The sequence below is a fragment of the Hyla sarda genome, chromosome 6, assembly GCF_029499605.1.
Source record: "Hyla sarda isolate aHylSar1 chromosome 6, aHylSar1.hap1, whole genome shotgun sequence".
Lineage (NCBI taxonomy): Eukaryota > Metazoa > Chordata > Amphibia > Anura > Hylidae > Hyla > Hyla sarda.
In genome coordinates, this window is record NC_079194.1 from 242,821,964 (window position 1) to 242,847,655 (window position 25,692).

Below are 25,692 nucleotides of genomic sequence, written 5' to 3' on the forward strand. Positions count from 1 at the left end.
CTGCTGTATGCTCCACAGGAAGTTCTTTTCAAATTTATTTTCTGTCTGACCACAGTGCTCTCTGATGACACCTCTGTCCATATCAGGAACTGTCCAGAGCAGGAGAGGTTTGCTAAGGGGCTTTGTTCTTGCTCTGGACAGTTCCTGACATGGACAGAGGTGTCAGCAGAGAGCACTGTGGTCAGACTGAAAAGAAATTAAAAAAAGAAAAGAACTTCCTCTGTATTATACAACACCTGATAAGTACTGGAAGGATTAAGATTTTTTAAATAGAAGTAATCTACAAATCTAGTTCCAAAACGAAGAGAAAGATAGCTCCGGCACAGCTTAGTGTTAAGATCTTGTTCACACTGCGGTATCGCACACCGCTAGGTAAGCACAGTCTCTGAATCCTGATATAAAGAGTCCAGTGAGTGTGAACTGTGTCAGATACTGGTGGTGCTACACGTGTAGTAGAATCATAATCACAGCTTCTCCAGAGAACAAAGAAAACGGAGCACTCACCTCCAATTTGCAGACACAGGTACGACTTTATTGGAAGCTCACAGATTAACAGGACACATCAGGAGGTCGGCGGTAGGGCAGATAGATGGAAGACACATAGAGGGGGGAATCTCACATCACAGCGGGCGACAGCACTGTATCGCGCCTTAGCGCTTCGTCAGGCCCCTGTGTCTACAAATTGGAGGTGAGTGCTCCGTTTTCTTTGTTCTCTGGAGAAGCTGTAATTTACAAATCTGTTTATCTTTCTGGCACCAGTTGATTTAAAAAAACAAAACAAAAAAAATTGTTTTCCACTGGAGTACCCCTTTAAGGTATGTTCACACAATTAAATTTCTACAGCAACAGAGTTCCATTGATTTAGATGGGATTTACAAATATAGAATAGAGTTAGTGCAGCTCAATCAATATTCTAACCCGAGGTTAACTGGTATGGTACAAAAACCCCAAAAGACCAAATAGTAGGCAGAAAAAACTATATAATAATAAAATATTATATAACCAGTCCTCAAGGGGCAGTGGAAAAAGGGAAGAGGAATAGGAGAAAAGGGGGTGACAGTTATCAATATACAGTAGTAGTGAGAATAAAAATAAAAAATGGTAATAAAAAGCCTGAAAGGGTAAAATAAATTAAATAATCTTATACATTTATTACATTTTAATAATACAATCAATACCCGAGCAGGGCCCTTGCTCAGGTATTAAAAATATAAATATATACAATAAAATGATACTAAAAATTGCCAGCCATCTCAAAAAAAGAATAAATAGTCTATAGCAGCAGAGAATTGACAGATTCCACAAGTTTAAATGTGTGAATTGAGGTCATAAATAGCAGCAAGTTACTGTATGGTCTTGAATTGTTAGAGTTTGAGTAATAAACAAGTTATTTCAAGATGTCTGTTAAATGTAGCAAATGATGTTGAATAACTGCAGACCAATTACAAGGTAGCTGAATATATGTCATTCATTAAAGTGTGGAGAGGAGAAGCTTGTAAGATGCCGGTAATTGTTTCCACAATGTAACAAGATTGTAATAGAATGCTGATACAGTTAATGAAAGAAATTGAAGCGATACTTTACCGCTGAGTAGACAGAGCTTGTAGGCAGCCGAGTGTCCCTGAAAACGGCAGATTCCAGAGAGCAATGGCAGTAAATGTCTGCATGGACGATGTCTGGTGCTCGGATCGTCATTGCCCTGGCATGGGCATGTGGATACCTTGATGTGGCAATGTATGAGTGCGCTTCTCCTGCGGCAAGCACTCGCTTTCGGTATAACAATAACCGGCTTTGGATATTTGTGCGGTGAGAGAGAAAAGATCGCTCTGCTTGGCACAGATCGGCAGCCGGCCTATAGGGGAGTTTCAGCAGAGGTGAGTCGGTGTCCGCGTGCAGTGTGAATTGCGCGAGATTTACAGTGGTCCTCAAATCGGGGTGCTGCAGTGCTGTCAAGACTGGATCGGCTGGTATAGCGGCTATTAGCCGATTAGATGGATATGGCAGTAGTATAATACCAAGGGCTATACACGTTTCACGACAAGTGTCGCATTCTTCAGTAGCCAAGATATGATTAGATGGGATTTAACTGCCCTGTTCACATAGCAGAATTTCCACACCGGAAAGATCTGGCGTGGAAATTCTAATTCTAGTGTCCGCAGAAATACATTGCCGTCTGTGAGACGGCGCATGTTCTAAAATTTTCTGTGCGGACATTCACCGTGTGAACATAGCCTTATACTCACATTATATCAGTGATTCTCAACCTTTTTGGCAACTGTACCCCCAAAGGCGGAAAGTATGTCCGCAGGTACCCCTCGCGCGTAAATTTGCCTGGAACTTACGCGTGAGGGGTACCCGAGGACAAAAGGCGTGTGCTTACCTTTATACTAATGCGATACTTAATCCCCTTGTGGCATTATTCTCCCCTCCATCTTAATCCCCTTGCGCCATTATTCTCCCCTCCATTTTAATCCCCTTGTGCCATTATTCTCCAATATGGCAAAAGGAGATCAGAGGAAGGGGGGAACGATAGCACATGGGGATTAAGATGGAGGGGGGGGAATAATGGCACAAGGGGATTAAGATGGACGGGAGAGTAATGGCACAAAGGAATTAAGATGGAGGGGAGAATAATGGCACAAGGGGATTAAGATGGAGGGGGGAAATGGCACAAGAGAATCAGAGGGAGGGAGGAATAATGGCACAAGATTAAAATGGAGGGGGAAGGGTTAATCCTTACTCCCCCCCCCCTCCATATTAATCCCCTTCTGCCAATATTCCCCCCTCCATCTTAATCCCCTTGTGCTATTATTATCAGATATGGCAAAAAGGAATCCGAGGGGGGATAATGGCACAAGGGGATTAATATGGAGGGGGGGGGGATAATCATCCCCCCCCCTCCATATTAACCCCCTTGTGCCATTATCCCCCTCCTTCTGATCCCCTTTTGCCATTATCCCTCCCCCCCACCTCCATCTTAATGCCTTGTGCTATTATTACACATACCCTCCCTCCGTCCCATAGACATATTTTTCACTTTTTTTTTTTACTTTACCCGGCCTCCTGCGGTCCCGTGTGGCCTGTCAGTGCATGCAGCGCGTCCTGTTCGGCAGGGCCGCACTGACATGTGACGTCCTCCTGCACTGTGCGGCAACATCTCTCAACGTCAAGGGAGGTCACACGTCTCCCCGGCAACCATGCAGCTCCCTTACAGTAGCCATGGCCATTCTCCGCTATGTACTGACAAATACTGGCTAATGCATGGCGGGTATTTGTCAGCGCGTTGGCGTACCCCCGAACAACTGGTGGCGTACCCCTAGGGGTATACGTACCACCGGTTGAGAACCCCTGCATTATATTCACTCAGTTTCTACATGTATAACACTGCACATTTTGTGCTTATGAGTTTTGTGCATGAGTTGTTTTGGGGTAGGTGATAGTATTTTTTACTATGGTGATAGGGATGGTCTAGGGTGATATAGGGTAAATAATTTATGTAATATATACAGTAAATAATACTGGGTTATAGCGTGGCTGATGCTGATCACAATTGTGTTTTCCTTTTTCCCACAATTTATGCTGTTTTGGAGATATGGACCAAAATAGGAATATGCTAATTAGAATGTTTGGCTTACTGGGGCATTCCCCAGCCCTGAGCCCTCATGTGCGCTGAGCAGCCGGCGTGATAGCACAGCTCCCTGCTATTGCGGGTCGCACAGGAGAACACTGAATCGCCAAAACCGGCTGACCAGACCCCGAGGAGGCTATTGTTTCTTGCAGGGCAGTGGGTCCTAGCACTATTGGACCACTGTGGCGATTTGATTTAGTGCTGAAAAGGGACAGATTCTGTATCCTCTGTCCCTTTCCCTGCTATTTGCTTAGTTTGACAAATATAGTATCTGTCTCTATGTTGATACCACTGTGCTTTCCCCCAATCTGTCCCTGATGAGCCCACAGATTGTGGACGAAACGCGTCGGAATTTTGGGATGGGTGTCTTGGCGAATTGAGACATTGTATATATATATCTCATTTAACAGTTGTTTACTATTTGTGTCTTAAGGGCTTATATTAGTCCCTAATAATATATTAGCACTTTATTCTATATACTTTTTAGAGGATTCAATAAAAGTGATGTTTTAATTCACTCCCCTTACATACTCTCAGCATTCCCCAGGCCCTAAGAACACCGCTATGCCTGTCTGGCAGATCTAGTAAGATCGCCCCTTTGTAAATGTGCACAAACTCCCTCTGCATTGACATAGTGGGTATTTGCTGTGAGATCCTGTGCTGTAAGGTCTCCAGCACAGCAGCCCTGGAGTATCCATGTGCATGTTTTTACTGGACCTGTCAGGTGGGCATAGCGGTGCACTTAGGGTCTAGGGAATGCCCCCAGTGCGCCAAACATACTAATTTTGCACGTACATATTTTTGTCCATATCTCCCCAAAAGATGTAACCTAGGGGATGAAGGAAAACACCATTGTGATCAGCATCACTTGCACTATTTTCCTGTAATGGAGATGATGTAAGGAAGCAAAGTGCACCTATAATCTAATTCTATTTAGGCTTTTTTCACAATGCTGTTATGTATTTTTTTAACTTGGAAACCATGAAGGCATTGTGAGGTCCAGGAGATGATGAACACCATTGGCATCCTGTAGACCCCTTAGATTTATTATGAGGTTTGCCAAGTTCTGCTGTGGTGTCATTTTGACAAGAAGTGCTTTATCCTGCACTATACGTAGAGTTAAATCTTATGGGAAAACCAACAGAGGCTCCAAACAGAACCACTAGTGGTAGTGTGAATACAGCCTTATCCTTATTTGGGCACAATTTTATATAGTGGTCAGTGCTTTGTTATTATGATTTTGAGCTACAAATCTTTATGTATTATTAGGGGAACAGACAGGGCAATCTGTGACAAAGACCGGGATTGTTGAACAATGTTGTCTTCCTGGCGCACGAGTTCGGTACATTGCAGATCGGGTTGACCGATTGCTTGGAGGGGCTGGAGAAGACCCATCAGTCATGGTACCTATTGGCACCAATGACAAAGTAAGAGGTAGGGGGAGTGTCCTTAAAAATGATTTCAGGGACTTAGTCCGCAAGCTTAAGGAAAGGACCTCCTAGGTAATATTTTCTGAAATATTACCTGTATCACAGGCCACACCAGAGAGGCAGCGGGGGATTAGGGAGGTAAACAAGTGGCTCAAAAGCTGGTGTAGGAAGGAGGGGTTTGGGTTCATAGAGAACTGGGCCGACTTCGCTGATGGATACAGACTCTACCATAGGGATGGGCTGCACCTCAATGGGGAGGGTGCAGCTGTGCTTGGGGCGAAGATGGCTAGAAGGGTGGAGGAGTGTTTAAACTAGGGACTTGGGGGAGGGAAACTACAACATAAAGGGGGAAGATAGTGTAGATAGAGAGCTGGGGATAGGTAATAACACTGGGGGTGGAGCAGCGGGAGGGGTTAGAACAGTCATAAGTGATAAGAGGAAAGGAAATAAGAAAGAAATCTTTAAGTGCATGTATACAAATGCCAGAAGCCTCAATAATAAGATGGATGAACTGGAACTATTAATGTTGGAGGAAGACTATGATATTGTGGAGATAAAAGACACATGGCTGGATGCGAGCTATGACTGGGCTGTAAATATACAGGGGTACAGTCTATTCAAAAATGACCATACAGGTAAAAAAAGAGGGAGGGGCTTCCCTATACATAAAATCCTGTCTTGGGGCCATTCTGCACGAGAACATTGGGGAGGAGAATGATCATGTGGCGTCTCTGGGTGGAAATAAGGGGATGGGGTAAGAACAATTAATTACTGATAGGGATTTGTTATACCAAGTATAATGGAAGCAGCAAAAAAATACTAATAAGACAAATAGATGGGGCAGCAAAGAAAGGTGACGTCATTATTATGGGGGGACTTAAACAACCCTAATAGAGACTGGGAAGCTGAAACCTGCAGGTCCAGCAAGGGAAACAGGTTTTTGGCAATAATAAAGGACAATTACCTTTCCCAACTAGTGCAGGACCCAACAAGAAGGGGGTCACTTCTGGACCATATACTGACCAATAGGCCAGACATAGCATCCAAGATAGAGGTGGGAGGGGGGGGGGGTCATCTTGGTAATAGTGACCATAGAATAATATAATAACTGTATTTACACTGGAAAATACAATGACAAATGACATGAGTAGGGATAATGTAAATTCTACTGATAATCTCGGCTATTTAACCCAACAAGGAGTGCAGTGCCTCCTAAACAACATTAAAATACACAAATAACCGGGTCCAGATGGAAGACCCTTATTGCTTATATTTAAAGATTCTATAATGGCAGGGATTGTTCCACAAGACTGGAGCTTAGCAATGTGGTACCAATATTCAAAAAGGGGTCAAAAAGAGATCCTGGGAACTATAAGCCTGTAATTTTAACATCTGTTGTTGGTAAGATTTTTGAGGTATCTCAATGAAAATAACCTAATAACAGAGCATCAACATGGGTTTATGTGGGATCGGTCCTGTCAGACTAATCTGATCAGTTTCTCTGAGGAGATCAGTTATAGATTGGTCAGGGGTGAAGCTGTGGATGTTGTATATCTGGACTTTTCTAAGGCATTTGATACTGTGCTACACAAAAGGTTAGTACATAAAATGAGGATGGTGGGACTATGGGAGGATATATGTAAATGGATTAGCTACTCGATCAGCGATAGAAAACAGAGGATGGGTATCAATGGAACTTACTCTGGTTGGGTGACCGTTACAAGTGGGTACCACAGGGGTCAGAACTGGGTCCACTTTTTTAAATATATTTATTAATTTCTATAGTTGCAGATGACACTTAACTGAGATCACCACAGAGGAGGATAACATAATATTACAGAGGGATCTGGGGTAGCTGCAGGCTTGGGCTCGTACATGGCTAATGAATTTTAATGTGGATTAATGTAAGGTGATGCATCTGGGCCTTAATAACAACATGTGCATTTATGTGCTAAATAACAAAACATTAGTTAAAACTTCTACCGAAAAGGATTTGTGGGTACTGGTTGACTGTAAGCACAACTTTAGTGACCAGTGCCAGGCTAATAAAGTCATGGGATTTATCAAGAGAGGCATAGAGGCACATAAGGACATAGTTTTGCCTCTGTATAAATCATTAGTCAGACCGCACATGGAGTATTGTGTCCAGTTTTGTGCCCCTGTGTATAGGAGGGACATGGCTAAACTGGAGAGAGTGCAGAGGAGAGCTACGAAGATAATTGGTTGTATTGGAGGATTACAGGACCAAGACAGGTTATCAAGCTTGGGGTTTGTTAGTTTAGAGAAAAGATGTCTTAGGGGCGATCTGATTACAATGTACAAATATATGAATGGACAGTACAGAGATCTTTCTAGTGATCTTTTTATACCTAGGCAGGTAACCATGACAAGGGAACATCCTCTACGTCTAGAGGAAAGAAGGTTTCACCATCATCACAGACAGAGATTCCTTACTGTAAGAGCAGTGAGGCTATTGAACTTTCTGCTGCATGGTGTTGTGATATCTGACTCAATAAGCAAGTTCAGGTTTTTTGGATGTTTTTCTAAAAAATATTACAGGTTATGGATACTAGATTTATGAGGATAGAACATTGATCCAGGGATTTTGATCGCCATATTGGAGTCGGGAAGGAATTTTTCCTCTCATGGGGCAATTGACATCAGCCTCATGGAGAGGTTTTGACTTCCTCTGGATCAACACATTAGGGCTTTAGGTTGAACTTGATGGACTCTTGTCTTTTTTCAACCTAATAAACAAAGGTGTAGCTTGTAGCTTCGAGGCTCCGATGCAAAATCTGCAACATGGCCCAATATGCCAATTATTGTACTGCTCTCTTATGGGGCAGATGTGCTTTTGGGCCCTCTTAGGCACCAGGGCCCCGGTGCGACTGCTACCTCTATAGCTATGCCGCTGCTTATAACCTATATAACTATGTAAATATGTTACATAATAAAATGCTTGCTTCCTGCAACCACCAAGAGGGAGCTCATTGTGCAGAGCTTTATAGAGCTTCGCTAGTGGTACTAAAAAGATATTTATTCATCTGATTCCCCAGAACTGTTCGGTGGTTCCACAGAACTAGAACAATGCCCAGAAATGAACCATTCTTAGGATTGGTAGCACCTGTACGACCTTACTCAGACATCTGGGGAACAAAATGAATGCCCTATAATGCATTCCTAAGTAAATAGTAGCCATGAGGAATTGGTCTCAAAGGGGCATGGAAACATAACCAATCAACCCCTTAAAGGAGATCTCTGGTGAAAATTAACTTATCTTCTATCCACAGGATAGGGGATAAGCAGCTGATCGCAGGGGGTCCAACTGCTGGGACCCAGGACCGCTGGGATCTGCAGGATGGGGCCAAGCACTCAGTGAGGAGGGCATGCTGCAGCAGTCACGTGTTCTATTCATTTCTATGGGAGCACCTAAAGACCCCAATACAGCACTCTGCATTATCGGCACTCTCATAGAAATGAATGGAGTGCATGCTGTCTACCAGTAGATGACACACGCTCCTCACAGAGAGAGACGGGATTCCTATCCTATTATCCCTATCCTATCGATATGAGATAAGTTAGTTTTTTGCCATAGTTCTAATTTAATGTCTGAAGTTGTTAAAGTATATGACAGGTAATGGCTAAAGTTATAACAAGTAATATTTGGTTAAACTCAACTAAAGCCATTTTGGTCATTTAGGTTTATATTATATCTTTAGACTGAAGGTCTTTACCAAGAATTAACAACAAACATCACAGAATTGACATATACTGTACATATGGCTTGGCCCAACATGCATATCAATGTATATTGAGTGGTGACATTCTGACAGTAGTAGAAAAAAAATATAAAAAAATAGCCAGAATAATGTAACCCAGTCATTCTATCAATGGGTCTGTGACTGCCCCATTCATCTTTTCTGAATAGCAAAATAGCAATACAGAGAAATTGTCACTAGTCATTGACTGTATATTATAGCACCAATGGAAGGCCAGATCACTGACTGTTTTGTTGCGTTTCAGGGCGCTCTACCATTTGATGATGACAACCTAAGGCAGCTCCTGGAGAAAGTAAAACGAGGGGTCTTCCATATGCCACATTTTATTCCCCCCGACTGTCAGAACCTCCTATGTGGAATGATAGAGGTGGATCCCATCAAGAGATTGACGGTGAGGAACATGGAGTAAATCAAATACAGTGTCCTCACCATGATAATATTAGAAGTTTTTTTGTTTGAGTACAGGTTTTTGGAGTTTAATGGAAATTGTGTATTGCGTCACAATGTTGTAAACCTGCCATTACTATCATAGTGCAGCAATGGCTATTATTAGAGAATAATGTAGAGGCTCTTATGTATGCCTTCTCCTTGCCTGTGGTAGCTGATGTGGTAGACATGGGATAGGCTCCTTGATGCACACAGTAAAGACTTGCTAAAGGAGTACTCCGGTGAAAACATTTTTATTTTTAATTTTTTTTAATCAACTGGTGCCAGAAAGTTAAACAGATTTGTAAATTACTTCTATTAAAAAATATTAATCCTTCCAGTACTTATTAGCTGCTGAATACTACAGAGGAAATTCTTTTCTTTTTGGAACACAGTGCTCTCTGCTGACATCTCTGTCCATTTTAGGAACTGACTAGAGCAGCACATGTTTGCTATGGGGTTTTTCTCCTACTCTGGACAGTTCTTAAAATGGACCGAGATTTCAGCAGAGAGCACTGTGCTCGTGATTCAGCAGAGAGCTCTGCGTTCCAAAAAGAAAAGAATTTCCTTGAAGTATTTAGCAGCGAATAAGTACTGGAAGGATTAAAGGGGTATTCCAGGCCAAAACTTTTTTTTATATATCAACTGGCTCCGGAAAGTTAAAACAGATTTGTAAATTACTTCTATTAAAAAATCTTAATCCTTGCAATAGTTATTAGCTTCTGAAGTTGAGTTGTTGTTTTCTGTCTAACTGCTCTCTGATGACTCACCTTCCTATGGGGATATTCTCCCATCATGCACAGCTCCCGGGATGTGACATCATCATTGAGCAGTTAGACAGAAAACTTCAGAAGCTAATAACTAATGGAAGGATTAAGATTTTTTAATAGAAGTAATTTACAAATCTGTTTAACTTTCCGGAGCCAGTTGATATATATATATATATATATATATATATATATATATATATATATATATATATATATATATATATATATATATATATATATATATATATATATATATATATATATATATATATATAAAAGGTTTTGCCTGGAATACCTCTTTAAGATTTTTTAATTGAAGTAATTTTAAAATCTGTTTCACTTTCTGGCACCAGTTGATTTAAAAAAAAAAAAGAAAGCTTTCCACCGGAGTACCCTTTTAATGCATCCTACATGTCCCATGAGTCCTCTGACTTTGGCTGGGTTGTTGGATTATTGCAGCCTTGTCATCTCATCAGTCTGCTAGTGCTGGAAATCGCTCAGGTGAACTTATTAGACCAACAGTTGGGTTGGGGTCAATTCACACTACATGCAGTGTTCATTTGTTTTCTTAGGGTCTATTCACAGGTACAGTATTCTGCGCAGATGTGATGCGCAGGATTTCAAGCTGTGTTCAGTTTACATTGAAATCTGCAGCAGAAAATCCTGCGTATCAAATCTGCGCATCAAATCTGCACAGAATACTGTACGTGTGAATAGACCATTAAGGCTGGGTCACACATAGTATATATGCATCGTATTTAACGCTATGCAAAATTCGCTGCGCTGCATAAAATTCGCTTTGTATTCTCCTATGAACATACAGGGCTACCCCACAGCAGCCCTGTGTGTGCAGTGAGGTTTGGAGGCGGGCAAGGCCCGCCTCCAAACCTCACTGCACACACAGGGCTGCCGCCGTATATATATATGATGCATCCACACAGGGCTGCCGCTGTATACGCTGCACACACACAGGAAATATTGGCAAAAATGGTTTGACCTATAACCACAATTTAGGTGTTTTATGAGCATTTACTGTAAAGGAGGGTTATGGGTGCCGTATCTTGTGTACAATCACAGTTGGCGCTAGCATGGATGATGTACAGCAGTATGTGTTAGTTGTATGTTTTTTCCCTTGCAGTTAGAAACCATTCAGAAGCACAACTGGTACATGTGAGTATACAAATCGTAGCAGATAAGAGTATATGTGTTTTTAAATACGTCTTCTGTACGTAACATGTGTATATCATCTTTATTTGTACTGCATGTATATTCCATGTGTGTGTGATATGTCTGTATATGAAGCAGTTATAGCTGAGACTCCTAGCAGCGAATGTTCGTCTCAGAAATCCTGTCCACGACAGATAAATGTGTCTGTAAATAGGATATGCATGTAAATGAAGATTAGTGGCTGTGACAGATTGCTGTGTGTGTATATTAAGCTTACTGACAGATGGTTGACAGCATTGCGTACATGTAGCACATAGACAGATGGCTGTGTACATGAAGAATTGTGACAGATAGCTATGTGTACATGCATGATGTGCAGACATCCTTTTTTTAATACAGTGGGGGAAAGAATGAACCAGAACCAGAGCAGGCAGTTCCCAGGAAGGTACAGATGGGGTCTTTGCCGTCGTTGGAGGATGTGGACCCTGATGTGTTGGAAAGTATGCACTCCCTAGGCTGCTTTAGAGACCGCAACAAATTACTGCAGGACCTCTTGTCTGAAGAGTAAGAGTCTAGACTGGTGTTTCTATTGTAAATCTAATATCATTTAGGAACATGGGAAAAACATGTTTGCCGTATATGTCTCAGTGTGTAGTGAACTCGTTTATTTGCATTGTGGGACCAGACAAGGACTGCTTTTTTTCCCCCAGAACCATCACCACTCTTTGGCTGTTATGGGACCTGTCTGTAATGCCATAAAAAGCACACTTTTTTTTTCTTAGCTTACACAACCCATTTAAAAAGGACCGTTCACCACTTCTGACATGTATTTTCTATAAAAATAACATAACAGGAGAATATTTTATAGATCTCTGCATTGTGCTATTCCTCTCTTATTCCTCCTAGAAATGTATGAGTAAATTGATAACTTGCATTATCATACTATTTATTGTCTGGACCTGTGATGGTCTGGTGCAGGGGATGAGGCCAGACACAAATATAAACTAAACATAGCCCCTCCCTTCACTCCGGAAGATTCCTAGCTATGAGTAAGGCTGGGTTCACACTACGTTTTGTCCCATACGGGACCGCATACGGCAGGAGGAGCTAAAAACTTGCGCTCCCGTATGCCTTCGTATGCGGTCCCGTATGTATTTCATTTCAATGAGCTGACCAGAGTGAAACGGTGACTCCGGTCGGCTCATTTTTGCCCCGTATGCGGTTTTCCCACCGCACCTAAAATCGTGGTCGACTACGATTTTAGTTACGGTGGAAAACCGCATACGGGGCAAAAATGAGCCGACCGGAGTCAGCGTTTCACTCCAGTCAGCTCATTGAAATGAATTACATACGGGACCGCATACGAAGGCATACGGGAGCGCAAGTTTTTAGCTCCTCCTGCCGTATGCGGTCCCGTATGGGACAAAACGTGGTGTGAACCCAGCCTAAGTGCGTGTGTATGATAAGCTTCCTGCTCCCAATAATACTCAGTACTATGCAGTTTGGACAACATAAACAGTATAAAACATAGTGCAAACAAAACAATATAAATATGAAAAATATTTAACAAACAAGGCACCGGCTGGATGATACCCAACCACCGGCCCTGCAGGGATCCCAGTGGGAAACTGCAAATCTAAGTCAGAAATTAAAGGATATGCCCTCAGATTTTTGACAGGGATTAGTAACAGTAATAAGTACAATTGTGTGCTGATCATTTGCCTTTGGGCTTGACAGTAATTCATACACTGAACACTGCTTGTTCAGTTTGTTGTTGTTGCTACGTTCCTTGGTTCCTGAGATTCAGGGATTTTACTATTGTGCACTTTCCCTGAATAGTCAAATGGGTGGAAACTTTATTGTAAAAGAGTCATGAAAGCTAGGCACAGAGAGTGTGAATATGATGGTGAGAAGGGTATGAACCAAGCTGAGGGGTGTAAACCAGGCTCAGGGGGTTGTGAGTATGAGACTGAGTGGGCGTGAATCAAGCTATGGGGGGGGGGGGGGTGAATCAGGCTCAGGAGGTGTGAATATGTGAACCAAGCTGACACCCCTCTGAGCCTTTTTGAAATAAAGTTCACACCCATTTGACTATACAAGGAAAAGTGCAGATGGAACAGCAAACATTAAAATTCCTGTATTATAGGAGTGGGGGAACATAACATCAAAATAAAACATGTAGAGTACCCAGTGCTATAAAACTATATAAATGAAATGTAATTGTTTTAAACTAAACAAACGTAATAATAACAAAGTATGTAGTATGTTTCTAAACTACCTGTATGTGTTAAATCTGTCAGTGTAGGAAAATTGGAGATGTATCAATAAAAGCTCTGACCGATATAAAGATAAATTAAAAAATGTATTAGCAAGTAACAGAATCTATTTAGATATAAAAGTGCCCTAAAGGGTAGACATTAAAGGGGTACTCCACTGCTCAGCGTTTGGAACAAACTGTTCCGAATGCTGGAGCCGGCGACGGGAGCTTGTGACGTCATAGCCCCGCCCACAGCTGTCACTCCCCTTCCCATAGATTGCATTGAGGGGGCGGGGCTATGACATCACAAGCTCCCGGCGCCGGCTCCAGCATTCGGAACAGTTTGTTCCAAATGCTGAGCACCCCTTTAACAGTATATCTCCACGCACACTTGGATCCATCTCAGACAATAGGGAAAACATAACAAAACCTTGCTCTGGTAATGTCTCTCTGCAACCTTGAAGTGGATTTTGGACCCATTTTTAGTCATGCAGGTCAGACAGATTTACAGAGGTATTCATTCAGTCTTAGCCCCGCTATTGAGCCAAAGCCAATTATGTCTTTAAATGGCCATAGAAGAAGGACAATAATTGGCCAGTTGCTTCTGATCAGAGTGACTGTCGGAAGTTACAAGGGCCCATATCTCATAGAATAAAAAAAACTGTCAATAAGAGTCAAAAAGAAAAGATGTTTGATGCAACTGAGACATTGAATTTTTGTCATTTAAACTAAAGTGACTTATTCTTCTTATAATGAGAAAGAAAAGCTAAACTTTATTTAAACCCTCCTTGCTTAATACTCAGAGAGAACCAGGAGAAGATGATTTATTTCTTGTTACTGGATCGTAAGGAAAGGTATCCCAGCCAAGAAGATGAAGATCTACCCCCAAGAGTAGACATTGGTAAAGTATCTGCACTCCCTTCCTATAACTTAGCACTCATTTGAACTCATATTTAATTTTATGATAATTTTTAAAAAACATTTTTTCATAGACCCTCCTAGAAAAAGAGTGGACTCTCCAATGTTGACCCGTCATGGGAAGAGAAGGCCAGAGAGAAAATCTATGGAGGTGCTTAGTGGAACAGATGGTGGCTCGCCAGTACCTGCACGCAGAGCTATTGAGATGGCTCAGCATGGGCAGAGGTAAATCTGATCACTTGGGTCATAAACCACCATTTAAAAGGGAGTCAGTAAGCACATTCATTCTAGCCCTAAATGCTGGCAACATGATTTAGTGTCAAGACCTGGCAACCTAATAAATTCTGATTTACTTTAGAGGAAAGACACATTTAACACTGGCTTACACCCAGTGTTATATCCTAGGCTTAAAGGGGTACTCCACCCCTAGACATCTTATCCCCTATCCAAAGGATAGGGGATAAGATGTCAAATCGTTGGGGTCCCGCTGCTGGGGACCCCCGGGATTGCCGCTGCGGCACCCCACTGTCATTACTACACAGAGCAAGTTATTTCTGTGCGTAATGAAGGGCGATACAGGGGACGGAGCAGCCTGACGTCATGGCTCCGCCACTCGTGACATCACGGCCCGTTAATGCAAGTCTATGGCAGGGGGCGTGACGACCGCCACGCCCCCTCCCATAGACTTGTATTGAGGGGGGCGGGCCGTGACGTCACGAGGGGGCGGAGCAGTGACGTAACGATGCTCTAACCCCTGTATTGCCCGTCATTACGTGCAGAGTAAACTCGCTCTGTGTAGTAATGACAGTGGGGTGCCGCAGCGACAATCCCGGGGGTCCCCAGCAGCGGGTCCCCGGCGATCTGACATCTTATCCCCTATCCTTTGGATAAAGGATAAGATGTCTAGGGGTGGAGTACCCCTTTAAACGGGTATTCCAGGATCTAACATTTAATCCGCTATCCAAAGGATAGGGATAAGATGTCTGATCGCCGGGGACCTGCTGCTGGGACCCTTCGCAATCTCGCTGCAGCACCAGCATTGTACCTCCGGTTTCCAGGACTGGAGACGTGACGTAATGCCACACCGCCCTCCATTCATGTCTATGGGAGGAGTTGTAACGGCCGTTACGCCCCCTCCCATAGACATGAATGGAGGGGGGCATGGCGTGACATCACGTGGGGGGGTATGGTGTTATGTCACGTCTCCAGTCCCTGAAACCGGATACAATGCTGGTGCTGCAGTGAGATTGTGGTGTGTCACAGCAGCGGGCCCCCTCGATCAGACATCTTATCTCCTATCCTTTGGATAGGGGATAAAATGTTAGATCCCGGAATACCGCTTTAAGAAAATGTGTCTTAGGGCATGTCCTCTCCCTCTTCAACACTTTGCAACTCTTTATGATTGCCAAGTTGATCTAAAATTACAATAATAGTTCATGAGGACATTTGTCACTTATCCAAAAAACAGGCATAAACTGAAAAGTATTTAGGGTGGTATTTGTTTTAATTCAATGACTTGCTGTCTATGACTATAATAACTATTTTTGTTTGGAAACCAGTACAAGCCTAATACTTCCAGTTTATCCATCATGGACAAGCTAATAGATCTGCACAGACTGTGAATACAAATGTATTCTGACTCCAAGCTTTAACTACTATATTGAAAAATAGAAATCATCATGAGATGTTCTCTAATTCATTTCAGGTCGCGATCTATAAGTGGTGCTTCTTCAGGACTTTCCACCAGCCCGATCAGTAGTCCCAGGGTAAGTGATCTTTTCTTCATAATTCTACTCCTTATATTTTCCCTGCCTTCTCCCACTTTCACCCCTATTTTAATACCCAGTAGGGCTATGATTTCACATACAATTTTTTTCCATATAACTTCACAATCATTATAACTTGCCGATAATGGGAGGCATTCTTCTGTTAACCCATGCTTGTGTTAGTCATCCTTATTACATGGCTTTGATGTAATATATATATATATATGTATAACGCTATATTTTATATACAGTATATAGTATGCACACATATGCGGCTTGAGTTACACAGTCATATAAGCTGGAATAACAACTTTTAACCTACAGCTCAATGAAATAATAACATAAAAGGCCGGATCACCATATATTTGTATAGAGCTGTTCAAAACAATAAAATATGTGACACTCGATCCTTTTGTTATTTCAATAAACTCATATTTTTACCTGTAGAAAGGTGACACAGAACTCGTGACTGCTAAATGTGGTCCAGTAACTCAAGTCCAATCTGTATGTGTGTATATTTGTGGAAATATTGTTCAACATGGATAATAGTAGAAGTGGATAATGTGAACACTAGCCGGGCACCCCTACAGAAGATCAAACGTGACTTTTGCTCCCCCTCTAGAAAAACCAAACCCCTACTAATGCATGGCCTCAGTAGTTTCCTATGAGAGAAGTTGCAGTCAAATTCCAACCATGCCACAATGCTTGCCATTGTTGAAAGTTACGGAAGTTATGGAAATACAAAAGTGGCACACAAGTGATGGTAATACCACAATTTGACCAAGTGTTGTGGTGAACCAAAGGTCTAGCCTTTAGATTAAGAGTTAATCTACATGCACAGCCATAGGTGCTCTGCATGCCACTAAAAGATGCTTCTGTACAGCCTCATATTCTCATCTACAAGCATTGGTTCCATAATACAGCATCTGGTGTAACATTTCCCAGTATTTGGTCACACACCTGAAACAAAAAACCTTATTGTGTCTCCATATAAAATCAGAGGAACATGGGGGTACAGTAGAGCAGTCTATATCTCCTTGATCCTTTTCTCAAAATCACCTTAAAATAGGATCATCATGATCTGATGGGATGGATCATGTCTGAAATTCTTCCTAGTCAAGTACAGCTAACTATCAAGAGGATTTCACACCAAGCCTAGAATGATTGTTTCCATTTGGGTTCAGTTCACATGAGCGGCTCAGATTATTTTTCTTTCAGAATTTACTATATTGCTATGATTCTTTATTGCTATTGTAGATACGATGCTTGACATACTACTCCCGTATGTATAGAGCACATCATATTATAACTAGGATTCCTATAGTTGGGTAGTACCTTATATATTTCTATGTATTAATATTGTAATCGGGATGCCAGGCTAGTAGTCATGTGACGTATATCCATGTTTCTGATTTAATATGTTACTGTTTTAACTGCGCTCTATGTAATTCAACACATGCTTCCATAATAACATAGCATCTATGCATTAAGACATGTGGTCAGCAATCCTTCTTACTTATTTCCCTACACTCTCCCAGTCGTATCTACCAGTTACAGTGTGTTACCCAGTAGAAACACCTTACGTTTTCTTATGTATACACCATATTCTAATGTCTACTGCAGAATTATGATTTGGTAAAAGCCATTTACAAAAAATAAACTACATAAAAAATCAAAAAAATATAGTTTTGTGGCCAAAAATCTTGTAGACCTTGTAATTTATTGGTTAAAATCTCTGTATAAGCTAGATTTAGCTAGAGTCAAGTGGGCCATCCTCCTCAGTAATTGACAGTACACAGACTTAGCTGTCAGTCACTGATCAGTACCACCCACTTGACTCCTATTAGGCAGAGATTTTAATCTATAAATTGCAAATTATAGCGAATCCTTTATCACGTCACTTTATATCAATCTGCTCTGTAGCACATGATTTCTCACATAGATGACGAAAATATTACTTCTAATATTCATCCAATTTAACCCAAACCCCTTTTTGGTTGATAGATAACCCATAGTACAATATCTCTTAGATGAATATGTAAGGTCAGTCGTGGCCTATTGTAAAGTGCTTAATAATCCCAAGTAAATATTATAGTGCCAAATAAAATTATTTATACAGAGAATACACAGTATAGAGGATTGCTGACTTAATTCCATATATGTGAATATCTTGTAACAACCTAACAGGTAAAATGAGCATTCGCTTTCTCATTGCTGCGGGACTGCTCTCTCGCTTTGGCTGTTTTTGGGGTGCTGCTTCTAACATGCATGTCTTTTTTTTCTTTTTTTCATTCTCATATTGGCTGCTATCATTCCTTTCATTGACCCTTTGTACCCCTATATGACAAATTATTGTTCCTCCTCCCATGGCTGCTTTGCTCCATTGTCTCTATTTGTAACCCACTTAATCTATCAATCTTCATCTTCTTCTCTGTTGCTTTGAATTTTTGTGCTTTGCTTTTCTTGGTTCTGTTTCTCCCCTTGATGAATGTCCTTATTTATTTTTCATGTTTTACTTTGTTTTCCTTCTGTTTGTCCTTTCTCTCCTTGTTATATTATGCTGTCCTTTATGTGTCCATATCTGTATGACTGTGTTTCCGCTTCTTTGGCATCCTTCTTCTTTGCCTTCCTCTCTTTGCTTATACCTCTTGCCTTCCTTACTACGTTTTCTCTCACAGCCGATAAGGAGGTTTTTTGCCCTTCCCCAGTCCCCTACCCCTTCTTCTTCACCTCATACCCCACCAACTTCTGAACCAGCAGGGCATAATGATTGCAATCTGACTCATCCCAAAACCCACACCTTCCCACCCAAACCCAGAACTTCAGAGAAGCCCCTTCAGACAACTCGTTCCAATCCCCTTCCTTCTACAAATAATTCTAGTGTCCCATCAAGGGCTCCAAACTCTCCTGCTGGGCATAATACATGCAGAACATCCAATAAATTGCCCGCATCTGATCTGGCCCCAAAATCTGTGCCCCTTATACAGGTTACCCCTCATCCGTCACCCCGTGGCAGCCCCCTCCCTACTCCCAAGGGAACGCCTGTACACACGCCCAAGGAAAGTCCGGCGGGCACCCCTTCCCCTACCCCTCCATCCAGCCCAAGTATTGGTGGAATGCCTTGGAGGACAAGACTGAATTCAATCAAGAACAATTTCCTGGGGTCACCGAGATTCCATCGCCGCAAACTTCAAGGTGAGAAGGAATATCTAGAATGGGTGCAAATGAATAGTGGATGACTGATACATGTTTGAGAGGCTCAAATCTCCTCTAGACCTCAGGGTGCTGAGATTTGGCAAGTTTGGTAGAGTTCTTAATTTGGAAAGCTTATTTAGCTGCTCATGTGCCGCTGTGGTGTTCACCAGAGCACCATGACCAACCACAAAGTTGATATTGATGGGCTATAAAAAATGTATAAAATTGATATAAATAAAGAGAAGAGATACTATACCCCTTGTCACTGCTGACCCCATTGACAGTGGTAACTATTCACAGCCAGTTGTCAGTTGATTTATCAATACAGACACTACAGTATATGCTAAGGATACTAGTCTTTACAAATACAGGCATGTGAGGCGATTTGTGAGTCTTGTTTGTGCGTGACAAGTTTTGCATTATACAATGTTGGTACTTATATCCTACAAACATTTTACATAAATGCCAAGCATATTAATGAGAAATGAGTGCATTAATAAAAAGTCCTTCCTATATGTTCAGTTCCCACAGCAGATGAAATGAGCAACCTGACACCGGAATCTTCTCCAGAGTAAGTCCTCTGTTGTGCCCCATAATTACTGTTTATTTTGCCTTTTCACTCTTTTACTTGGACAACCATTTGGTACTGAATTTACTTAAAGGGGTATTCCAGGCCAAAACTTTTTTTTATATATCAACTGGCTCCGGAAAGTTAAACAGATTTGTAAATAACTTCTATTAACCCCTTAAGGACCGGTGTTTTTCCGTTTTTGTATTTTCGTTTTTTGCTCCTTGCCTTTAAAAAATCATAACTCTTTCAATTTTGCACCTAAAAATCCATATGATGGCTTATTTTTTGCGCCACCAATTCTACTTTGTAATGACGTCAGTCATTTTGCCCAAAAATCTACGGTGAAACGGGAAAAAAATCATTGTGCGACAAAATTGAAAAAAACAATGCAGTTTTATAACTTTTGGGGGCTTCAGTTTCTACGTAGTACATTTTTCGGTAAAAATGACACCTTATCTTTATTCTGTAGGTCCATACGATTAAAATGATACCCTACTTATATAGGTTTGATTTTGTCGGACTTCTGGAAAAAATCATAACTACATGCAGGAAAATTAATACGTTTAAAATTGTCATCTTCTGACCCCTATAACTTTTCTATTTTTCCGTGTATGGGGCGGTATGAGGGCTCATTTTTTGCGCCATGATCTGAACTTTTTTTGCATTGATAGGACTTGCATTTTGCATTGATAGGACTTATTGATCACTTTTTATTCATTTTTAAATTATATAAAAAGTGACCAAAAATGCACTATTTTGGACTTTGGAATTTTTTTGCGCGTACGCCATTGACCGAGCGGTTTAATTAATTGTATATTTTTATAATTCAGACATTTCCACACGCGGTGATACCATATATGTTTATTTTTATTTATGTGGTTTTTTTTTTGGAAAAGGGGGGTGATTCAAACTTTTAATAGGGGAGGAGTTAAATGATCTTTCTTCACTTTTTTTTTGCAGTGTTATAGGTCCCATAGGGACCTATAACACTGCGCACACTGATCTTTATCATTGATCACTGGTTTCTCATAGGAAACCAGTGATCGACGATTCTGCCGCATGACTGCTCATGCCTGGATCTCTGGCACTGAGCAGTCATTCGGCGATCGGTCAGCGAGGAGGCAGGTAGGGGCCCTCCCGCTGTCCTGTAAGCTGTTCGGGGTGCCGCGATTAGCCGCGGCTATCCCGAACAGCCCGACTGAGCTAGCCGGCAACTTTCACCTTCACTTTTAGCTTCACTTAAAGGGTTAATAGCGCGCGGCGCTGCGCACTATTAGAGGCGGGTCCCGGCTTCACTATGACGCCGGGCCCGCTGTGATATGATGCGGGGTTACTGTGTAACCCCGTGTTATATCAGGAGAGCAGGACCAAGGACGTACCGGTACGTCCTTGGCCCTTAAGGGGTTAAAAAATCTTAATCCTTCCAATAGTTATTAGCTTCTGAAGTTGAGTTGCTGTTTTCTGTCTAACTGCTCTCTGATGACTCACGTCCCAGGAGCTGTACAGTTCCTATGGGGATATTCTCCCATCATGCACAGCTCCGGGGACGTGACATCATCATTGAGCAGTTAGACAGAAAACTTCAGAAGCTAATAACTATTGGAAGGATTAAGATTTTTTAATAGAAGTAATTTACAAATCTGTTTAACTTTCCGGAGCCAGTTGATATATAAAAAAAAGTTTTTGCCTGGAATACCCCTTTAATGGCTTATACTAGCCAGATTCTGATTTATACTGGTGGTAAATCCTAAAGGTGGGTAATGATGGAAATGTCTGTTTGATTTTCAACATTGATTCTTTTAAATTCACAGAACTTTTGTTTGCGGTTTAAAAATCATTGCAATTAAAGCGGCCCTAAAGAGGTTATTCAGGATTAAACATAGTTGCTCTCTTCCAAAAACAGCACCACTCCTGTCTTCAGGTTGTGAGTGGTATTACAACTCTGCTTCATTCACATCCACAAACTGAGGACAAGAGTGGTGCTCTTTCTGGATGAAAGCAGCTATGTTTTACTAATGATGGATAACCCATTTAAGAGCAGTCTAGTCATGCTCCTCCACCACCTGTATGGACATAAACAAGTGAAAGATGTAAGAATGTTGATGAAAATATTTTTCAGTTTTCTCAACATTAAATATGGCCTCATTGGTATCAGACATTTAACCTATCTTTATTTGCATTGTCAATTGTTAGAAGGATAATACAAGGAGATAAAAAAAACGACAAGAGGTGCGCCCCTAGTGAGGACCATTTGGGTGGGTGATATGAAGTGGTAAGAAAGATGGGTCCTTACCCTTAGGTGTTGCGCTTAAAGCACAACACCTACAGTAGCGTCTTGGAATGAATGGAAAGCCGGACAGCTGCCACGAGGAACTTCCCGGAGTGACGTCAGTCTCACCGGTAACGAAGCATGGATAGGAATGTAGAAAAGGTGTTCCCCCTCAATAACGGCGCTGGTCCATGAATAGATGTATATGCATTTATTTTGACATTAAAAGCAACGCGTTTCAACCCCGGACAGGGGTCTTCATCAGGCATCTCAGATGCCTGATGAAGACCCCTGTCCGGGGTTGAAACGCGTTGCTTTTAATGTAAAAATAAATGCATATACATCTATTCATGGACCAGCGCCGTTATTGAGGGGAACACCTTTTCTACATTCCTATCAATTGTTAGAAGGATGGATGAGTCTATTGAGAAGTTGGATTGGATGGCTATTGTTGGGTGATCTAAAGCACTGATAAAATGTCTTCCGAGATCCCATAAGGCAGCGTTTTCCAAGTACAATTCCCTGGGGTTCTTCAGACTCTGGTCAGGGGTTACCCAGAACAAAGCATCAGATAGGCTTATCACTTTTACCATAAAGAAAAGAGATTGGACTACTCAAGGATGCTTGGAAAATTCTGCCCTTGAGATAGGGTGGGACTAAAGGTAGGGAGTGAAACTATCATTTAGAGGTTTTTTTATGGTCGTAATGTTGTTTATCAGTGCCATAAGTTATTGTAGATGTCAGAAGCCATCAGTGGATTTCTCTTATTTATCTTCACTCTTGTAGCCTTAGTAGGTTCTGACTGTAATCTTACATACTGTCTCAATTTTTGTCCCTGTATTTTCAATCTGAATTCAGACTGGCCAAAAAGTCTTGGTTTGGTAACTTCCTCACCTTGGAGAAAGAGGATCAGATTTTTGTGGTCATCAAGGACAAGCCTTTAAGCTCCATTAAAGCTGACATAGTACAAGCCTTTCTTTCGGTAAGATTATATTATTTGAACCATTTCCCATGAGCAGTCCATCTAAAAGGGGTATTCCAGGAAAAAACTTTTTTATATATATCAACTGGCTCCAGAAAGTTAAACAGATTTGTGAATTACTTCTATTAAAAAATCTTAATCCTTTCAGTACTTATGAGCTTCTGAAGTTAAGGTTGTTCTTTTCTGTCTAAATCCTCTCTGATGACACCTGTCACAGGAAACGCCCAGTTTAGAAGAGGTTTGCTATGGGGATTTGCTTCTAAACTGGGCGGTTCCCAAGACAGGTGTCATCAGAGAGGACTTAGACAGAAAAGAACAACCTTAACTTCAGAAGCTCATAAGTACTGAAAGGCTTAAGATTTTTTAATAGAAGTAATTTACAAATCTGGTTAACATTCTGGAGCCAGTTGATATATAAAAAAAAAAAGTTTTTTCCTGGAATACCCCTTTAATACTAGTACATTGACAATATTTTTTAGCTGCATCCGAATTCTGAGTGACCCATCCGTTTTCAATGTGTCTCCTGTAGATCCCAAGCCTCAGTCACAGCGTGATATCTCAAACCAGTTTCCGAGCTGAGTACAAGTCCACAGGGGGTCCATCTGTCTTCCAGAAGCCAGTGAAGTTTCAAGTGGATATTACATATACAGAAAGTGGAGAAAAGCAGAAGGACTGTGGGATTTACTCGGTCACATTTACTCTGCTATCAGGTATTCTAACTGACCGCTCACTTTATTTTTCTTACTGCTGACCTTTTACGTGTTAACACTATTTTCTCATCTACCATATAACAAATTCTGTAACATAGCACACAACTTTACATGCAACATATGGTGCTGGTACCTTCCTTTGTAACAGAGAAATCTTAATATCTATGCACTAGGCATAATAAATAAGGGATTGTGTCAGTACAGAGATTAGAAACAGTGATATCTGCGCACAGGGAAATACAGTGGTCCCTCAACATACGATGGTAATCCGTTCCAAATGAACCATCGTTTGTTGAAACCATCGTATGTTGAGGGATCCGTGCAATGTAAAGTATAGGACAGTGGTCTCCAACCTGCGGACCTCCAGATGTTGCAAAACTACAACTCCCAGCATGCCCGGACAGCCAACGGCTGTCCGGGCATGCTGGGAGTTGCAGTTTTGCAACATCTGGAGGTCTGCAGGTTGAAGACCACTGATATTGGAGGTTATACTCACGTGTCCCCGCCGCTCTGGACCATCACCGCTGCCCTGGATGTCGCCCTCCATTGCTGTCGCCGTGTCCCCGGGGTGTCCCCGACGCTCCGGGAAGGTCTCTGCTGCCTGGGAACGTCACTCTCCGCTGCCACCATCGCGTCATTACGCACGCCGCTCCTATTAGATGACAGGACGGCGTGCGCGGCGACGTGATGACGACGATGGAGAGCGCCGGCAATGCAGGGGATCTCGAGGAGTACGCTACGGAGCCCCGAGGACAGGTAAGTGATCATCACAGCGGACCACATGGAGCACCGTAAACAGCTTTCCGGTGGCAGCTGAAGCAGTCTGCGCTGCCGGATAGCCGTTTATACGATGGCCCCGACATAAAAAAGCATCGTATGTTGATGCTGCCTTCAACATGCGATGGTCTCTGAGAGGCCATCATATGTTGAAATGATCGAATGTCAGGGCCATCGTAGGTCGGGGGGTCACTGTAAAGTGAAGTTATAGAAAAGGGTCATTGAATACAGTGATGTCACAGTATGGAAATAATACACACAGTGACATCTTAGAACAGGTAAAATGTCACAGAACAGGAATAATAGACATAGTGATGTCACAGCCGATGGTTAAGAACACAGTGATGTCGCAGAATAGGAATAGTGGGTCACATAAGACTTATAATGACCACTGTGATGTCACAGAATGGGGATAATGAGTATCGTAAGTCAAGGCTAATGCACACAGTGATGCCACAGTACAGAAGTAATGAACACAGTGCTGGATTCCAGAGTTCCTAGCGAACCTTCTGACACAGATGTGAACAGGGCCTGAATGAGTGCTATGCATTCGGTCTATATACACATTTTCCATTGTACTGACTGTTATTGGAGGTTGATGTAATACATTTCCTATTATCTATTACTTTCTTTAGGTCCCAGCAGGAGGTTTAAACGGGTTGTGGAGACAATTCAGACTCAGCTCCTGAGTTCCCACGAGCAGCCGTCTGTACTGCAGCTTTCAGGTGAGACTGAGAGGATAGAAAGTGTACCTACTTACTCAATGACTTATATAAAGCACAGATCAGTAGTTCGTTGGCTTTCTGAGTGGCCAATACGCAAGTGATCTTTACCATACATTAGAAACACACCAGGTGTCCTTATAGTTAGCACATCATTGATGCACAGATAGTCTAGCCCTTCAGACATAAGTATAACATCTCTGGGATCCTAGCCGCCCATTAAAGGCCATATGAGTTCCATGTCATCAGATGCAGACCTTACAGTAGAAGTTTAGAAATCATTTATAGGAATAATTGTAAAAGCTTCTCTGGATATGACTGGCTT

The 25,692-nt window shown here is 41.8% G+C and overlaps 1 protein-coding gene across 8 annotated transcripts in view; it reads left to right on the forward strand.

Annotated features, from left to right (window-relative positions):
* Window positions 1-25,692, forward strand: part of BRSK2 (BR serine/threonine kinase 2) — a 215,428-nt gene that overhangs the window by 130,487 nt on the left and 59,249 nt on the right. For 7 of the 8 annotated variants that reach the window (XM_056526827.1, XM_056526826.1, XM_056526821.1 and 4 more), the window contains exons 8-18: window positions 9,082-9,228; window positions 11,172-11,203; window positions 11,600-11,764; window positions 14,261-14,358; window positions 14,450-14,600; window positions 16,081-16,141; window positions 18,820-19,336; window positions 19,859-19,907; window positions 23,035-23,158; window positions 23,688-23,868; window positions 25,281-25,370. In XM_056526827.1, coding sequence (XP_056382802.1) covers window positions 9,082-9,228; window positions 11,172-11,203; window positions 11,600-11,764; window positions 14,261-14,358; window positions 14,450-14,600; window positions 16,081-16,141; window positions 18,820-19,336; window positions 19,859-19,907; window positions 23,035-23,158; window positions 23,688-23,868; window positions 25,281-25,370 — 1,615 coding nt within the window. The remainder of the gene's footprint in view (window positions 1-9,081; window positions 9,229-11,171; window positions 11,204-11,599; window positions 11,765-14,260; window positions 14,359-14,449; window positions 14,601-16,080; window positions 16,142-18,819; window positions 19,337-19,858; window positions 19,908-23,034; window positions 23,159-23,687; window positions 23,869-25,280; window positions 25,371-25,692) is intronic. The other variant, XM_056526828.1, reaches the window with a different exon arrangement.